The sequence below is a fragment of the Neomonachus schauinslandi genome, chromosome 13, assembly GCF_002201575.2.
Source record: "Neomonachus schauinslandi chromosome 13, ASM220157v2, whole genome shotgun sequence".
NCBI classification, from domain to species: domain Eukaryota; kingdom Metazoa; phylum Chordata; class Mammalia; order Carnivora; family Phocidae; genus Neomonachus; species Neomonachus schauinslandi.
The window spans coordinates 62653537-62667908 of NC_058415.1; the positions used below are offsets into that span (position 1 = coordinate 62653537).

General features: G+C 36.1%; 1 protein-coding gene across 1 annotated transcript in view; it reads left to right on the forward strand.

Annotated features, from left to right (window-relative positions):
• INVS (inversin) overlaps window positions 1-14372 on the forward strand; it is a 160858-nt gene that overhangs the window by 20033 nt on the left and 126453 nt on the right. Inside the window, 1 exon segment of the mRNA XM_021691333.2 lies at window positions 5890-6056. Within this exon segment, the coding sequence (XP_021547008.2) occupies window positions 5890-6056 (167 nt within the window).

The following is a 14372-nucleotide window of genomic DNA, read 5'->3' on the forward strand; positions in this document are numbered from 1 at the left end:
CCTTTTTATTACTGAGCAGTATTCTACTGTATGGATGACTACAGTTCTTTTGTCATTTTCCACTAGGACAATGGGGATATTTCCAGTTTTTAGCAATTATGAATGAGGCTTCCATTTATTTTGAGATAAATTTGAAATAATCCAAATACAAGTTTTTATGTGAATCTAAGCTTTCTTGCTTTTGTTTCTTCTGAGTAAACACGTAGGAAAGAGATTATTTGGCCATGTAGTTATATATTAATTTAATAAGAAACTGACAGTTTTCTGTAGTGACTGTGCCATTTTGAATTACTACCAGTGATGTCGGAGAGTTCTAGTTGTTCTGTATCCTCACCAGCATTTGCTATTGTCAGGTTTGTTTTCAGTTTTGGTTTTGTTTTAGCCATTCCAACAGATACGTAATGGCATCATATTACAGTTTGAATTTGCATTTCCCTCTGTATTAATGATATTGGGCATCTTTTCATATGCTTATTTGGTGAAATGTTTATTCAAAACTTTTGCCCATCTTTTAATTTCATTATCTGTCTTTTTATTACTTGTAAGAATTCTTTTTGGGGGGCTGTTGAGTTTTATAAGTTCTTTATATATTTTGGATACTAACCCTTTATAAGATACGTCATTTACAAATATCTTCTCCCATTTGGGGGTTGCCTTTTAGTTTTGTTGATTTATTCTTGGTAAAAGACCTTATCAGATACGTGTTTTGCAAATACTTTCTCCCAATTTGTGGCTTATCTTTTTATTTTCTTAACAGTTCTTTCAAACAGAATTTTTAATGTGGGTGCAATCCAATTTATCAATTTTTAAAATGGATTGTTCTTTGGTATCATGTCTAAGAAATCTTGGTCTAACCCAAGGTCACAGAGATTGTCACTTTTCTTTGCTTCTAAAAGGTTTATATAGTTATAGAGGTGTTACATTTAAGATTATGATTAATTTTGAGATAATTTTTATATGTGATGAAAAGTATATGTTGAGAGTTTCTTGTTTGTTCATTTTTTGGTTTTGGATATGAATTCCAGTTTTTGCAGTACCATCTGTTTAAGACTATCCATTGATTTGCCTTTGCACCTTTGTCAAAAATCAATTGATCATATCCTTTTATAGGTCTATTTCAGTACTCTCAATTCTATCCTATTCATCTATGTCTCTCTCTTTCTCTCTCTCTCGGCTATTTAACTTAAGTTTGAATTTATGGGCATAAAATTGTTTATAATATTCCCGTATTTTCCATTTAATGACTTCAGGCTCCATAGTGTTGTCCCTGCTTTCATTTCTGATATTGGAAATTTCTGTCTGCTCTGTTTTTAATGATCACTCTGATCAGAGATTTATCAATTTCATTGATATTTTCTAAGAACCAACTTTTAGCTTCATTGATTTTTCTCTAGTGTTTTCTAATTTTAATTTCATTGATCTCTGCTCTTACCTTTGTTATGTACTTCCTCTGCTTGTTTTGGATTAAATTTGGTCTTATTTTAGTGTCCTCAGGTAGAAAGATAGATCATTGATTTGAAGCTGTTGTTCTACTGTAATGCAAGTACTCATGCTGTATATTTCCTTCCAAGCCCCCTCATGTGTAGAGTAGGAACCTTACAACACTACTATTATTTTCATTCATTTAATTATGTTTTTTAATTTCCCTTGAGGTTTTCTCTGTAACTCGTGGATTATCTATAAGATGTTTAATTCCTACATATTCAGTGATTTCCCATTATCTTTCTGTTATTGATTTCTAGTTTAATTACATTATTGTCAGAGAATATACTTTGTATAACTTCACTTTTTTAAATCTGTTAATGCTTGTTTTATGACCAGTATATGGTCTCTTTTGGTGAATGGTCCCATCAGTGTTTTAAAAGATTACATATCTGGGGGCGCCTGGGTGGCTCAGTTGGTTAAGCGACTGCCTTCGGCTCAGGTCATGATCCTGGAGTCCCTGGATCGAGTCCCGCATCGGGCTCCCTGCTCGGCGGGGAGTCTGCTTCTCCCTCTGACCCTCCCCCCTCTCATGTGCTCTCTCTCTCAAATAAATAAATAAAATCTTTAAAAAAAAAAAAAAGATTACATATCTGGCTGTTATTGAGTGACATGATCAATAGATATCAGTTATATCCTGCTGCTTTATAGTGGTATTCCGTTCTTTTCTATCCTTGCTGCTTTTCATTTTAGCAGTTCAAGCACTTACTGAGAGGAGTATTGAGGTTACCAGTTATAACTGTAAATTTTTCAAATGTTTCATACAATTCTATCAGTTTTTGCTACATGTGTTTTGAAGCTCCATGGTTTAGTACATACACATTTAGCATTGTTATGTATTCTTGGTGAATTGATCCCTTTATCATTATGTAATGTTTCTGTTTGTCCTGGTAGTTGTCTTTGCTCTGAAGTCTATTTTATAAGATATTAATATCTGATGTTAATCAGCTTTCTTTTAATTCGTGTTTACATAGTATATCTGTGCTCATTCTTTTACTTTTAACCTACTTGTTATATTTCAAGTGAGTTTCTTATAAATAGCATATAGTTGGATCTTTTTTTTAATCCATCTCTTTTTTTATTGGTGTGTTTTTTATCATTTACTTTAATGTAATTATTAATGTTAAGATTTAAGATTTCCAGCTTACTATGTGTTTACTGTTCCCTCTGTTTTTCATTCCTGTTTTTTTCTCTTTCCTGTCTTCTCTGAATTTCTTGAATGTTTTTAGTATTCCATTTTAAATTATATGTAGTGGGGCTATTTGTAACAGCTCTATTGAGATTCCATATATCCATACCATACAGTTCACCAATTTAAAGTACAATTCAATGGGTTTCGTATATTCACAGAGTTGTAGAAACATCACCACAATTAATTTTATTTTTTTATTTTTATTTTTTTAAGATTTTTATTTATTTATTTGATAGAGAGAGACACAGCGAGAGAGGGAACACAAGCAGGGGGAGTGGGAGAGGGAGAAGCAGTCTTCCCGCGGAGCAGGGAGCCCGATGCGGGGCTTGATCCCAGGACCCGGGGATCATGACCTGAGGTGAAGGCAGAAGCTTAATGACTGAGCCACCCAGGTGCCCCCACAATTAATTTTAGAACAATTACCCCTCCCCAGAAGAAATCCTGTCCCCTTTAGCTATGACCCCTTTAACACCTCCCCTTCTCCCCAGTCCTAGGCAAGCACTGGATATAGAATTCTTGGTTGACAGTTCATCCCCACCCTTACCCCCCAACACTTGAAAAATGTTGTGTCATTGCCTTCTGGACTCCATAGTTTCTCATGAGAAATACACTGTTATTTGAATTGTTTTTCATCTATAGATAATGTGTTTTTTCTTTCTGGCTGCTGTCATGATTTTTTTCTTCTTCTTTAGTTTTCAGGAATTTGATTATGATTGACGTACCATAGGTTTCTAGAGGTTTATTCTGTTTTGAGTTTTGCTCAGCTTTTTAAATCTGTAGGTCTGTGTCTTTCACCAAATTTGCACTATTTCCAGCCATTATTCCTTCACATATGTTTTTAGCCCTTCATTCTTTTTCTTCTCTTTCTGGAACCTGATGACATGAATGGTAGGTACTTTGTTATTGTCCCAGAGAGCCCTGAGATTCTGTGGATTCTTTTTGTTTCTGTGTTTTCTATCAGCTGTTCAGATTGAATAATATTTATTGGTCTGTCATCAAGTTCAATGATTCTTTCCTCTGTCATCTCCATTCAGTGAGGCTTTTATTTTAGTTATGTTATTTGCTTGCTTATTTATTAAATGCTTATTATTCTGAAATTTTCATTTGGTTCATCTTTATATTCTATCTTTCTTTGCTGTGACTTTGTACTTTCCGTTTGTTTCAAGAATGTTCATAATTGCTTTTTGGAGCGCTTTTATTATAGTTGCTTTAAAATCCTTGTCAGATAGGGACACCTGGGTGGCTCAGTTAGCTGAGCATCTGCCTTCGGCTCGGGTCATGATCTTGAAGTACTGGGATCGAGCCCCGCATCGGGCTCCCTGCTCAGTGGGGAGTCTGCTTCTCCCTCTCCCTCTGCTCCCCCCTACCACCACTTGTGCTCTCTCTCAAATAAATAAAATCTTTTAAAATAAATAAAATAAAATCCTTGTCAGATAATTCTTACATCTTTATCATCACAGTATTGGTGTCTGTTGATCATTTTTTCTGGTTTAAGTTAATGTTTTTCTGGTTCTTGGTTTGTCTAATAATTTTGGATTGTATCTTGGCCATTATGTGTATTATGTTATGAGACTCTGGATCCTATTTAAATCTTCTATTTAATAGACTGCCAATCTGTTTAGGCTTAGAATGAACTTTCTGTTCCAGTTTTGTGGACTGTGGTTCTAATGTGAAGTTATTTTTCACAGCTCTTCTGGTCTGCCCTACTTATGTGCTACCCAAGCTAATTTAGAACCTGGGCAATATTCCACCCATAGTTCAATTCTCAAAACTTTTGCTACTTTGGGGCGCCTGGGTGGCTCAGTTGGTTAAGCGACTGCCTTCGGCTCAGGTCATGATCCTGGAGTCCCTGGATCGAGTCCCACATCGGGCTCTCTGCTCGGCAGGGAGTCTGCTTCTCCCTCTGACCCTCCCCCCTCTCGTGTGCTCTCTCTCATTCTCTCTCTCAAATAAATAAATAAAATCTTTAAAAAAAAAAAAAAAAAAAACTTTTGCTACTTTGATTCTTGTTAGTTTCCCCAAGGGTTTTTCAGAGTTGTTTATGACTTCATGCACCAATTTAAAGAATTGCTTTTTCCAGCTTCCTCTCCATAATCCTCCCTGCATCTCTAGTCAGGAAGGGGTAAGATACTACTTCATTGCTATCCTTTGCTTAATTCAGGACATGATGGTTTATAGGGCTCCTCCCCACAGTCTCTGCTGTGCCCAGTGGGGAGGTAAAGAGGTGCAGTTTCTTTCATTGTATGTGCTTTGAGTAGAGCCAAGTATAAGCGCTCCAAGGGCTACCCTCTTCCCAGTCTTTTGACTGGAGAGAGCAGGCTTCCTGGGGAATTTTGTATCTGCTCTTTGGTGTTTCTGGTTTTGGGCTACTTTAACCCCCAGACTGTATTTAGGAGGAAAAAAAAAATAAGAAAAGAAAGACAGACTGACAGGGAACTCACCATCAGGTTGTTCTGAGTCCCATAGTCCCTAGACAGTTTGTCTTCTTTTCTCCACCTTTTATGTATTTTGCCTGGGGTTTTTAGTTGTAATTAGCAGGAGAATCAGGGTAGTATGCATTTGCTCCATATTGTCAAAAATGGGAAGCCAATAATGATTCAGTTTTGTATCTCTCATAAAAACATACCACAATGCTTAGCGTTTAATCTATAAAAGAAAGGAGTGAGTAAGGAAAATTAGTAGGTCCATATCCCACAATATTAATTCAGCATAACATATAGTAGTTAAGAATATGGCCTTGGGGCACCTGGATGGCTCAGATGGTTAAACGTCTGCCTTCGGGTCAGGTCATGATCTCTAGGTCCTGGGATCGAGTCCCACGTCAGGCTCCTGGCTCAGTGGGGTGTCTGCTTTTCCCTCTCCCTCTGCCTCTGCCTCTCACCCTGCTCATGCTCTCTCTCTGTATTTCTCTGTCTCAAATGAATAAATAAAATCTTTAAAAAAAAAAAAAAAAGAATGTGGCCTTTAGAATCAATTATCAGTTTGAATTTTAGCTCCACCTACTTTCAGTGTAATATAAACAGGTTACTTAACTGAGTCTCAGTTTCCTATAATATGGGGATGGTAATATCTATTTCATAGGGTAAGTAAAAGTGGCATATATTTCATGATTTAACACAGAGCTTGCTAATAAAGTTAGTAAATGTAGCTCCTAGTTATATTAGTAATAACAACAGCAATTATCAAATATCACTATCTGTTTCTTACACTCATAGGAAACTCTGCCCTTAAAGACAAAGAAGATCAATTTGGGAGAACACCACTTATGTATTGTGTGTTGGCTGACAGACTGGATTGTGCAGATGCTCTTCTGAAGGCAGGAGCAGATGTTAATAAAACTGACCACAGCCAGAGAACAGCCCTCCATCTTGCAGCTCAAAAGGTGAGAAGTTAAATTACTTTGAAGTGTAAACCTTTGTGAGGTATTTATAAGTTGATTAATGGAACTATACAATTGACAGATGATAAAGAAATCACAAGTATGTGACTTTTAGTTTCATGTGCTTTCTCTAAAAACAGTCTAAACTGCAGAGAATAAAATATAGATAATCATCAGGGGCTCCATTCATTTGTCCAAGTTCCTTGAGCAATGGAATTCATTTTATGATCTAAGGTTAAGTCAAGGAAAAAGAATCAAAATTGTATGTATAATATGATTAAACTCTATTACAAATCAGTTTATGCATAGGGGAAAAGCAAAGCCCAGAAAGAAAAACACTAAGATATATATATATTTTAAAGATTTCATTCATTTATTTGAGAGAGAGCGAGAGAAAGCACAGAGGGAGAGAGGGAGAAGCGGACTCCCCACTGAGCAGAGAGCCCTACATGAGGCTCGATCCCAGGACCAGCCAAAGGCAGATGCTTAACTGACTGAGACACCCAGGCACCCCAACACTAAGATAGTAATAGTGGTTGTGTTTTAATATTGGTAGTGTGTATGAATTTTGGTACTTTTTACTGTTTAAAAATTTTCCCCTGACAAGTATTAATTACTTTTACAACAAAAACTTGCAGTCTCTCGCAGCGCCTGGGTGGCTCAGTCATTAAGCGTCTGCCTTCGGCTCAGGTCATGATCCCAGGGTCCTGGGATTGAGCCCCGCTTCGGGCTCCCTGCTCCGCGGGAAGCCTGCTTCTCCCTCTCCCACTCCCCCTGCTTGTGTTCTCTCTCTCTCTGTGTCTCTCTCTGTCAAATAAATAAATAAAATCTTTTTAAAAAACCCCAAAACTTGCAGTCTCTCTTAAAGTATGGGCTTTAAGAAGCATAAAAGAAATTTATTTTCTAAATGTACTTCAACTTTTTAAAAATCTGAAACTATATTGCCAGCAAAAAGGATTTCAGGTTTTTTAAAGGCATTGTTAAGAGCTGAGATTTTTAAGATAAATATATCAAAAAATTAAAATGGGAAACTTCTAAATTTATTGAAAGACTTATTTATCTGAAAATGATTTTTCCCTCCATAAAATTATGGTGTATAAAATATATTTCCAGTGCCTGATATTTTCCTTTTTATTACTTTAGACATATATTTTTGGAATAAAAAGCAATAAAAATTAGATCCAGCAGAAACTATTAGAGTTATTTCCCATTAAAAAATGTGAACCAGAAATAGCTGATTAATTGAGGGGTTAGAAAAATACCTCTTTCCATTAGTTGAATACATAAAAAGAGACTGACATTAAGATATACTACTGAATATGTTAGTTACATGCTGTGATCAGTTAGGTCTGTCAGGTTATTCCCAAAGTTATTGCTCTTGAATTTGCTTTTCATTATAGTAATTTTTAAAAAATCTCCCTCATTTTCAATTTCGGTTTTAACTACTGCCCAGGTATTTATAACCTTTCACCTAGGCTTGTCAGCTGTTAAAATTATTCACTCAGGAAGGGTAACTCTATTTAACTTGTTATCATAAAAAAGTAAACATTTCAGATTGGAAATAGCCTCAGTATTATGAATTTGATACACTTTAGATTTTTCATTTTGGTTCATTTAGGTTTAAAACCCAACTTGAAAAAAATGTAGGTTGGAGGACCCTAACTTCACATCAAGTGGGTCATGTGAAAAAACTGGGGGTTTGAGTTGATGAGCCTCCAGTATGTCATCTCTGTAGAGGTATAATGTGACCAAAAAGGTGAGAGAAGGGGTCAGTTATAAGTCTGTCCACAAGATGCAGTGCATTGTTTTCTTTTGCTTTTTGTTTCTCCTTTATTTTTTTAAATTGTGATTTTCTACAGCATCAAAGAATAAATAGAACTATGATTTACATGTCACAATTTACATAGCAGATTTCATAAATAACACGTTTCATGGTCTTTTGACTCTCTGATAATTACGCATTTCCCCCTTTCTCTGTGTTGTGGATTGTTTTTACATATTTGCCAAAAGCGGTAATGTATCTTTAGGCTATACTAGCCCTAGTAGAATTTCCAAAACAAGAGTGGTAATAAATCATTAGTACTCTACTCTGTCCAGATCAAAACTGGGTATCGTGTTTGATTTTGGGCTTTATGCAAAAGCACCGTTATTTTAAAAATCAGAGATAGTATAGATCCAACAGGAGTAAGATTGTGAAGAGTCTAGAAATCATTCTCAAAGAATAGTTGGAGATATGTCCCAAGTCTATAGTACACCCTGCCTCTGAGCAGACACAAACACAAATTCTCTTTAGAGAAAACATCTTCACCCTAAACTTCCAGGATTCCCCCATATTACATAGACCAAACAAGATCTCACAGTGAAAGATCCCCAAATATTTGAGGAAGCGATCTACCACGAATGAGAGCCAGCAGAAACAATAAACAAATTTATTCCCTCAGGAACCTTCAATATTGGCATCATTAGAAACATAATGTAAAATAACGATTGAATGGTTAAAGATAGAAAAGAATGGGGGGGGCCGCCTGGGTGTCTCAGTGGGTTGAGCATCCGACTCTTGATTTTGGCTCAGGTCATGATCTTGGGGTTGTGGGATCGAACCCAGCATCAGGCTCCACACTGGGCGTGGAGTCCGCTTGGGATTCTTTCTCTTTCCCTCTGTTCCTCCTCCCACCCCTGGTACTTGCCCCTGCACTCTCTCTCGAAAGAAAAGATAAGGTAAGAAAGGAAAAGAAAGGAAAGGAAGAAAAATGAGCATTCAACAAAAGACTTTCATGACGAGGCATCAGTTCTGGCTGTAACCACTTATTTTAGAATAACTCACCCGCCAAAAACATTTATAAAGACTGAACAAAATATATATACATTGTTTGAAGGCATTGAGAATGGTCAACATAAGCTGGATCTAAGAAATTACAATCATTCAGAGAAGAGAAGCATGGGAAATGAGGACCACATTTATGTGGCTGTATCCTTTAAGAGATTTTCCAAAGTGGAATGCAAAAGAATACAACCCTAGCAGGCTGAGAAACCACAGGTAGAGTCTGGTGTTAGCAGTGGCTGGAACGTGGAAGGGCAAAATCCTGGAGAGAAGGGAACTACAGAGAAGGAACCCAAAAATCTGGGTACAAATTCCTTGCAAATCATTAGTAGATTCCTAAACTGTGCTTGGTGCCGGGCGAGGCTCAAAGAAACCCAGCAGTAAACAACAGCTGGGTTTCTCAGCTAAGCAGAGATTGTTTTAAAATTGTCCTATATTTTCTTTCCAATGTAAGTCTTTAATAAATAACAAGTTGAGGGCGCCTGGGTGGCTCAGTCGTTAAGCGTCTGCCTTCGGCTCAGGTCATGATCCCAGGGTCCTGGGATCGAGTCCCACATCGGGCTCCCTGCTCTGCGGGAAGCCTGCTTCTCCCTCTCCCACTCCCCGGGCTTGTGTTCCTGCTCTCGCTATGTCTCTCTCTGTCAGATAAATAAATAAAATCTTTAAAAAAAAAAAAATAACAAGTTGATTTTTGTGTAGGGGTCCATTAGTTATTTTATATTTTAAGTCATATGAATAATTTTCCCAGGACAACCTAGCTCATTAATTTTTAGCTATTTTAGTGCTGCGCTGTGTGCCAGTACCAGGCTTTTGGACTATGTACTTCTATGGTTTTTTGTTGTGTTTTGTCTTTAATTATGGTTTTTAAATAAAGTGTCCCAATACAAGGGAGCTATTTAGGAAATTTGAAAATAAAAGTTACACCATCAAAGTACTTTAGGGAGATGAATATGGCAACTAAAGCTCTTTTAGAAGAGGAAGAGAGAGGAGATCTTTAGAAAGCTATTATAGTTCAGGTCAATAGAGAGGAGGAGTTCGATCCAAGAGATATATTGTAGAGGTAGAACAGTTCATTCATTAAGTAGTTGCCAAATGTCTACTATGTAGTCATGATTATACACCTAGAGGAAATATTAAAAAATGAATCACATATGTCTGCTGTAAAAAAGTACTCTCCATGCTGATCCCTATTAAATTTCCATTTGTCTTTGTTTAGTGAACCTCTCCGATATATCGCATATCAAATATTCTTTTCAAGTATTGTCTATCCCACTTAATTCTGTTATCTGTGAACTCAGAAGTGTGCTATTTGTGTAATCATCAATATTCGTATGTATGTGCATGAATGCATTCATTCAACATATGTTCATACTGTTACTATGTAACAGGTGCTGTGCTAGGACCTTGGAATACAAAGATGAAAGACATGATCCCTGCTCTTAAGTTGCTTACAAAGATCATGGATAAAGATATAAAGTGATAATTAAAGCTGGCCTGTCTCCCTTATATATCTGAGTGTTTTATAAAATATCAACAGCCATGCCATGTAAATAGTCATTTATTATTACTGACCTGAAGGTCAGCCATTCCCATATGTTATTTATTATGTTTTTGCTTTTTTGTGATAGTGAACTAATTATGTTATTTTTCATTAGGTTTATTTGTAGGAAAAACTCTTGTTCCCATAGCATTTTGTTCATGTCTCTATTAGAAGCCCATTACCTTGTATTGTAATTATTGCTTACTTGTCTCTTTCCCACTAAACTGGATCTCCAGGCAAGAGCCGTGTTTTATTTATTTTTGAATCCCCTAGAATCTAACACGGTGTCTGACATGTCTTGGTTGAATGAATGAATACACTTTGGATTACTTATATAGAAAGTCATTATTAATACAAATGCTAGACATTTTGTTTATTAGAAACATTTATCCAGTTTCAAAATACATATATAGGAAAAACTTACTAAACCGTGCTGATTGGCTTAGTTATTTTGACACGTCTTCACTACTCTGGAAACAAATTGCTATTAGTCCAAGCAGCTAAGAAAATGGTACCCACAAGAATAAAATTAATCCCAATATACTGAACATCTGTACCTAATGTGTTTTTCATTTGTACCTTCAGTTTAATCCAAGAAAGCAATCAGTCATACCTTTTCTCACAAAAGATATCTAATTGTTAGAAATGTTTTCCTCCAGGGAATCTACTATTTCTCTGACTTCCACAGATGCATTTCTTTGTTAACAAGGATAAAAAAGCCTTAGCAACCTTACTAAATGTTAATAGTTATGCATTTTTAATCTTCCAGGAGGTTATTAATTTGGCTTCAAGAAGATTAAGGCTACCCACTTTGAAAAATTATATCATGTTAAACACAAAAACTAAAGAAGCTTCAGACTGTGCTTGTGTTGTGGTTTTTTTTTTAATTCACCACAGAATTCTCAAGTCATCTATGAAAACTGAATATTAATTTTAATATTCATTTTCAAGATATATTATTTCCATGTTAATGACTTATAAAAATTAAAGGAGAAGAGTAGACTATCTCTAAAACTTTTCGGGAAAACTTTAATACCAGGTGACTGTATTAGGATATTGGATTCCCTTATTTTATACACACTCACACTTATACACGAACACACCAAACAATCCACCTCCCAGTCCCCTGGAAGTCTATATTCCTGTGTGTATATGTACATACACATACACATATACACTTATATTTAACTCCCTCCCTACCACTCTTAATCTATATTCCACCCAACTAATGCTATTTGAAGGCAGAGGCTATGTCTTATTTATTAGTTCCAGTCTTAGCACAACTCTGCCATTTAAAAAAGACTCAGTTCATGTTTGTTTAATAAATACATGAATGAAGGAATGAATCAATCAATAAATTTGAACATCAGATAGATTTATTATGAATGGCATGATCTTCAAAACTGTTGAAGTGTAAATTAGTTGTTATATTTTAGTCCTCCTTTTCATTATCCATCCCACCCCCTTATAATTTTGCTAGCAGTATTTTACAAGACTCTGTGAGCTTAATTTCCCATCAGATATCACTCTTCTATGCCTCAGTTTCTTCATCTATAAAATGGAATAATACACTTCTCCCTGTCTGCTTTTTAGGAATGATGTTTCCTTAGATACAAAGCATTTTGCTTGGTAGAGAAATATGCTTCCTAAGACTGTAGGTTGTCAATATTATTGCTATTCATCATACTGCAGTATAGGTATAAACTTCAAACTACTCTTTTTTTTTTTTTTAAAGATTTTATTTATTTATTTGACAGAGAGAGAGATAGTGAGAGCAGGAACACAAGCAGGGGAAGTGGGAGAGGGAGAAGCAGGCTTCCTGCCGAGCAGGGAGCCCGATGTGGGACTCGATCCCAGGACCCTGGGATCATGACCTGAGCCGAAGGCAGACGCTTAACGACTGAGCCACCCAGGCGCCCCAAACTACTTTAGGAATCAGTAGATGTCACAGATAAAAAGGCCCTTCAGGACAGTCTAGTCCAATTTGTTACTGGATGAAGAAATTGAGCCAATTCTCCTTTCAGTTCTCTTTCTTGGTAAATTACTCATTACTCTTTTTGCCTTTGCCTAAACCTGAATATTTTTTGTCTTATTTTTTAAATTAATTATTTTTTTAAGTTTTTACTTAAATTCCAGTATAGTTAAGGTACAGTGTAATATTAGTTTCAGGTGTATAATTTAGTGATTTAACACTTATGTACAACACCTGGTGCTCCTCAGGACAAGTGCCCTCCTTAATCCCCATCACCTATTTCACCCATCCCTCCACCTACCTCCCCTCTGGTGACCATCAGTTTATTCTTTATAGTTGTTAAGAGTTTGTTTCTTGGTTTGCTTCTCTCTCTCTTTTTCCCCCCCTTTGCTCATTTTTTTGTTTGTTAAATTCCACATATGAGTGAAATCATATAGTATTTGTCTTTCTCTGACTTGTTTCACTTAGCATTATACTCTCTAGGTCCATCCATGTTGTTGCAAATGGCAAGATTTCATTCTTTTTTAGAGCTGAGTAATATTCCTGTGTGTGTGTTTGTATACCCCATCTTTATCCATTCATCGGTCATTAGACATTTGGGCTGTTTCCATTGTTTAGCTATTGTAGATAATGCTGTTATAAACATTGGGGTGCCAACAGACACATGAAAAGATGCTCAACATCACTCATCATCAGGGAAATGCAAATCAAAACTATAATGAGATATCACCTCACACTTGTGAGAATGGCTAAAATCAACAACACAAGAAACAACAGGTGTTGGCGAGGATGCAGAGAAAGGGGAACCCTCATGCACTGTTAGTGGGAATGCAAACTGGTGCAGCCACTCTGGAAAACAGTATGGCTTTTCCTCAAAAAGTTAAAAATAGGGGTGCCTGGATGGCTCAGTCGGTTAAATGGCTGCCTTCGGCTCAGGTCATGATCCCAGGGTCCTGGGATCGAGCCCCGCATTGGGCTCCCTACTCGGCGGGGAGCCTGCTTCTCCCTCTCCTGCTTCCCCTGCTCGCTCTCTCTCTCTCTGTCAAATAAATAAATAAAACCTTAAAAAAAAAAAAAGTTAAAAATAGAACTACCCTATGACCCAGCAACTGCACTACCAGGTATTTACCCAAAGAATACAGAATACTAATTCAAAGGGATACATGCACCCTGATGTTTAAATTAATTATTTTAAAATTATAGGTAAGAATAGAGAATTATCATAAAAAATACTCAGGTACATAATACCCAGAAGAGATAAAACTGAATATTTTTTAATTTTTCTTCCAGATTTTCTTAAATGAAATAAAACAGTATAGATGCACTTGAAGTTTTCTATTTATCCTCCCAAATCCCATTCCCCTCTTTTGCTGCCTTCTCAATCTATCTTAATTTTGGTGGTTTCAATTCCCAGGCATATTTTTCTACCTTTACTTTATATGGATATAACCATAAACAATAGTATTTCACATTTTTAAAATCTTTATATAAATGGTGTTATATTTGTGTCATTCCCCAACTTACTTTTTTAAATTATGTTTTTGAGATTTCTTGATTTTGAAGTATATGTTGAAACGTGTAGCTCTGTTCACAAAAGATTATATACAGATGCTCAAAAGACACATGAAAATGTGTTCAACCTCATACTAATTAGATAAATGCAAATTAAAAGCCACAGTGAGATACTATACAACCATCTGAATGTCTAGAATGAAAAAGTCTGATAATACCAATTGATGGTGAGGATATGGAACAACTGGAATATTTTTAGTGAGAATACAAATTGATTAATCTACTCTAGAAAGCAGTTTGACTCTAACAAAGCTGAACACACACACACACATACACACAGAATCACCACAATTCACACTTCAATCCCAGTAATACCTAAGAGAAATAAGTGCCTCATTCTACCAAGAGGCATGTATGAGAATGTACATGATAGCTTTATTTATAATAGCAAACATTCTTAGTAGCACAAATCAC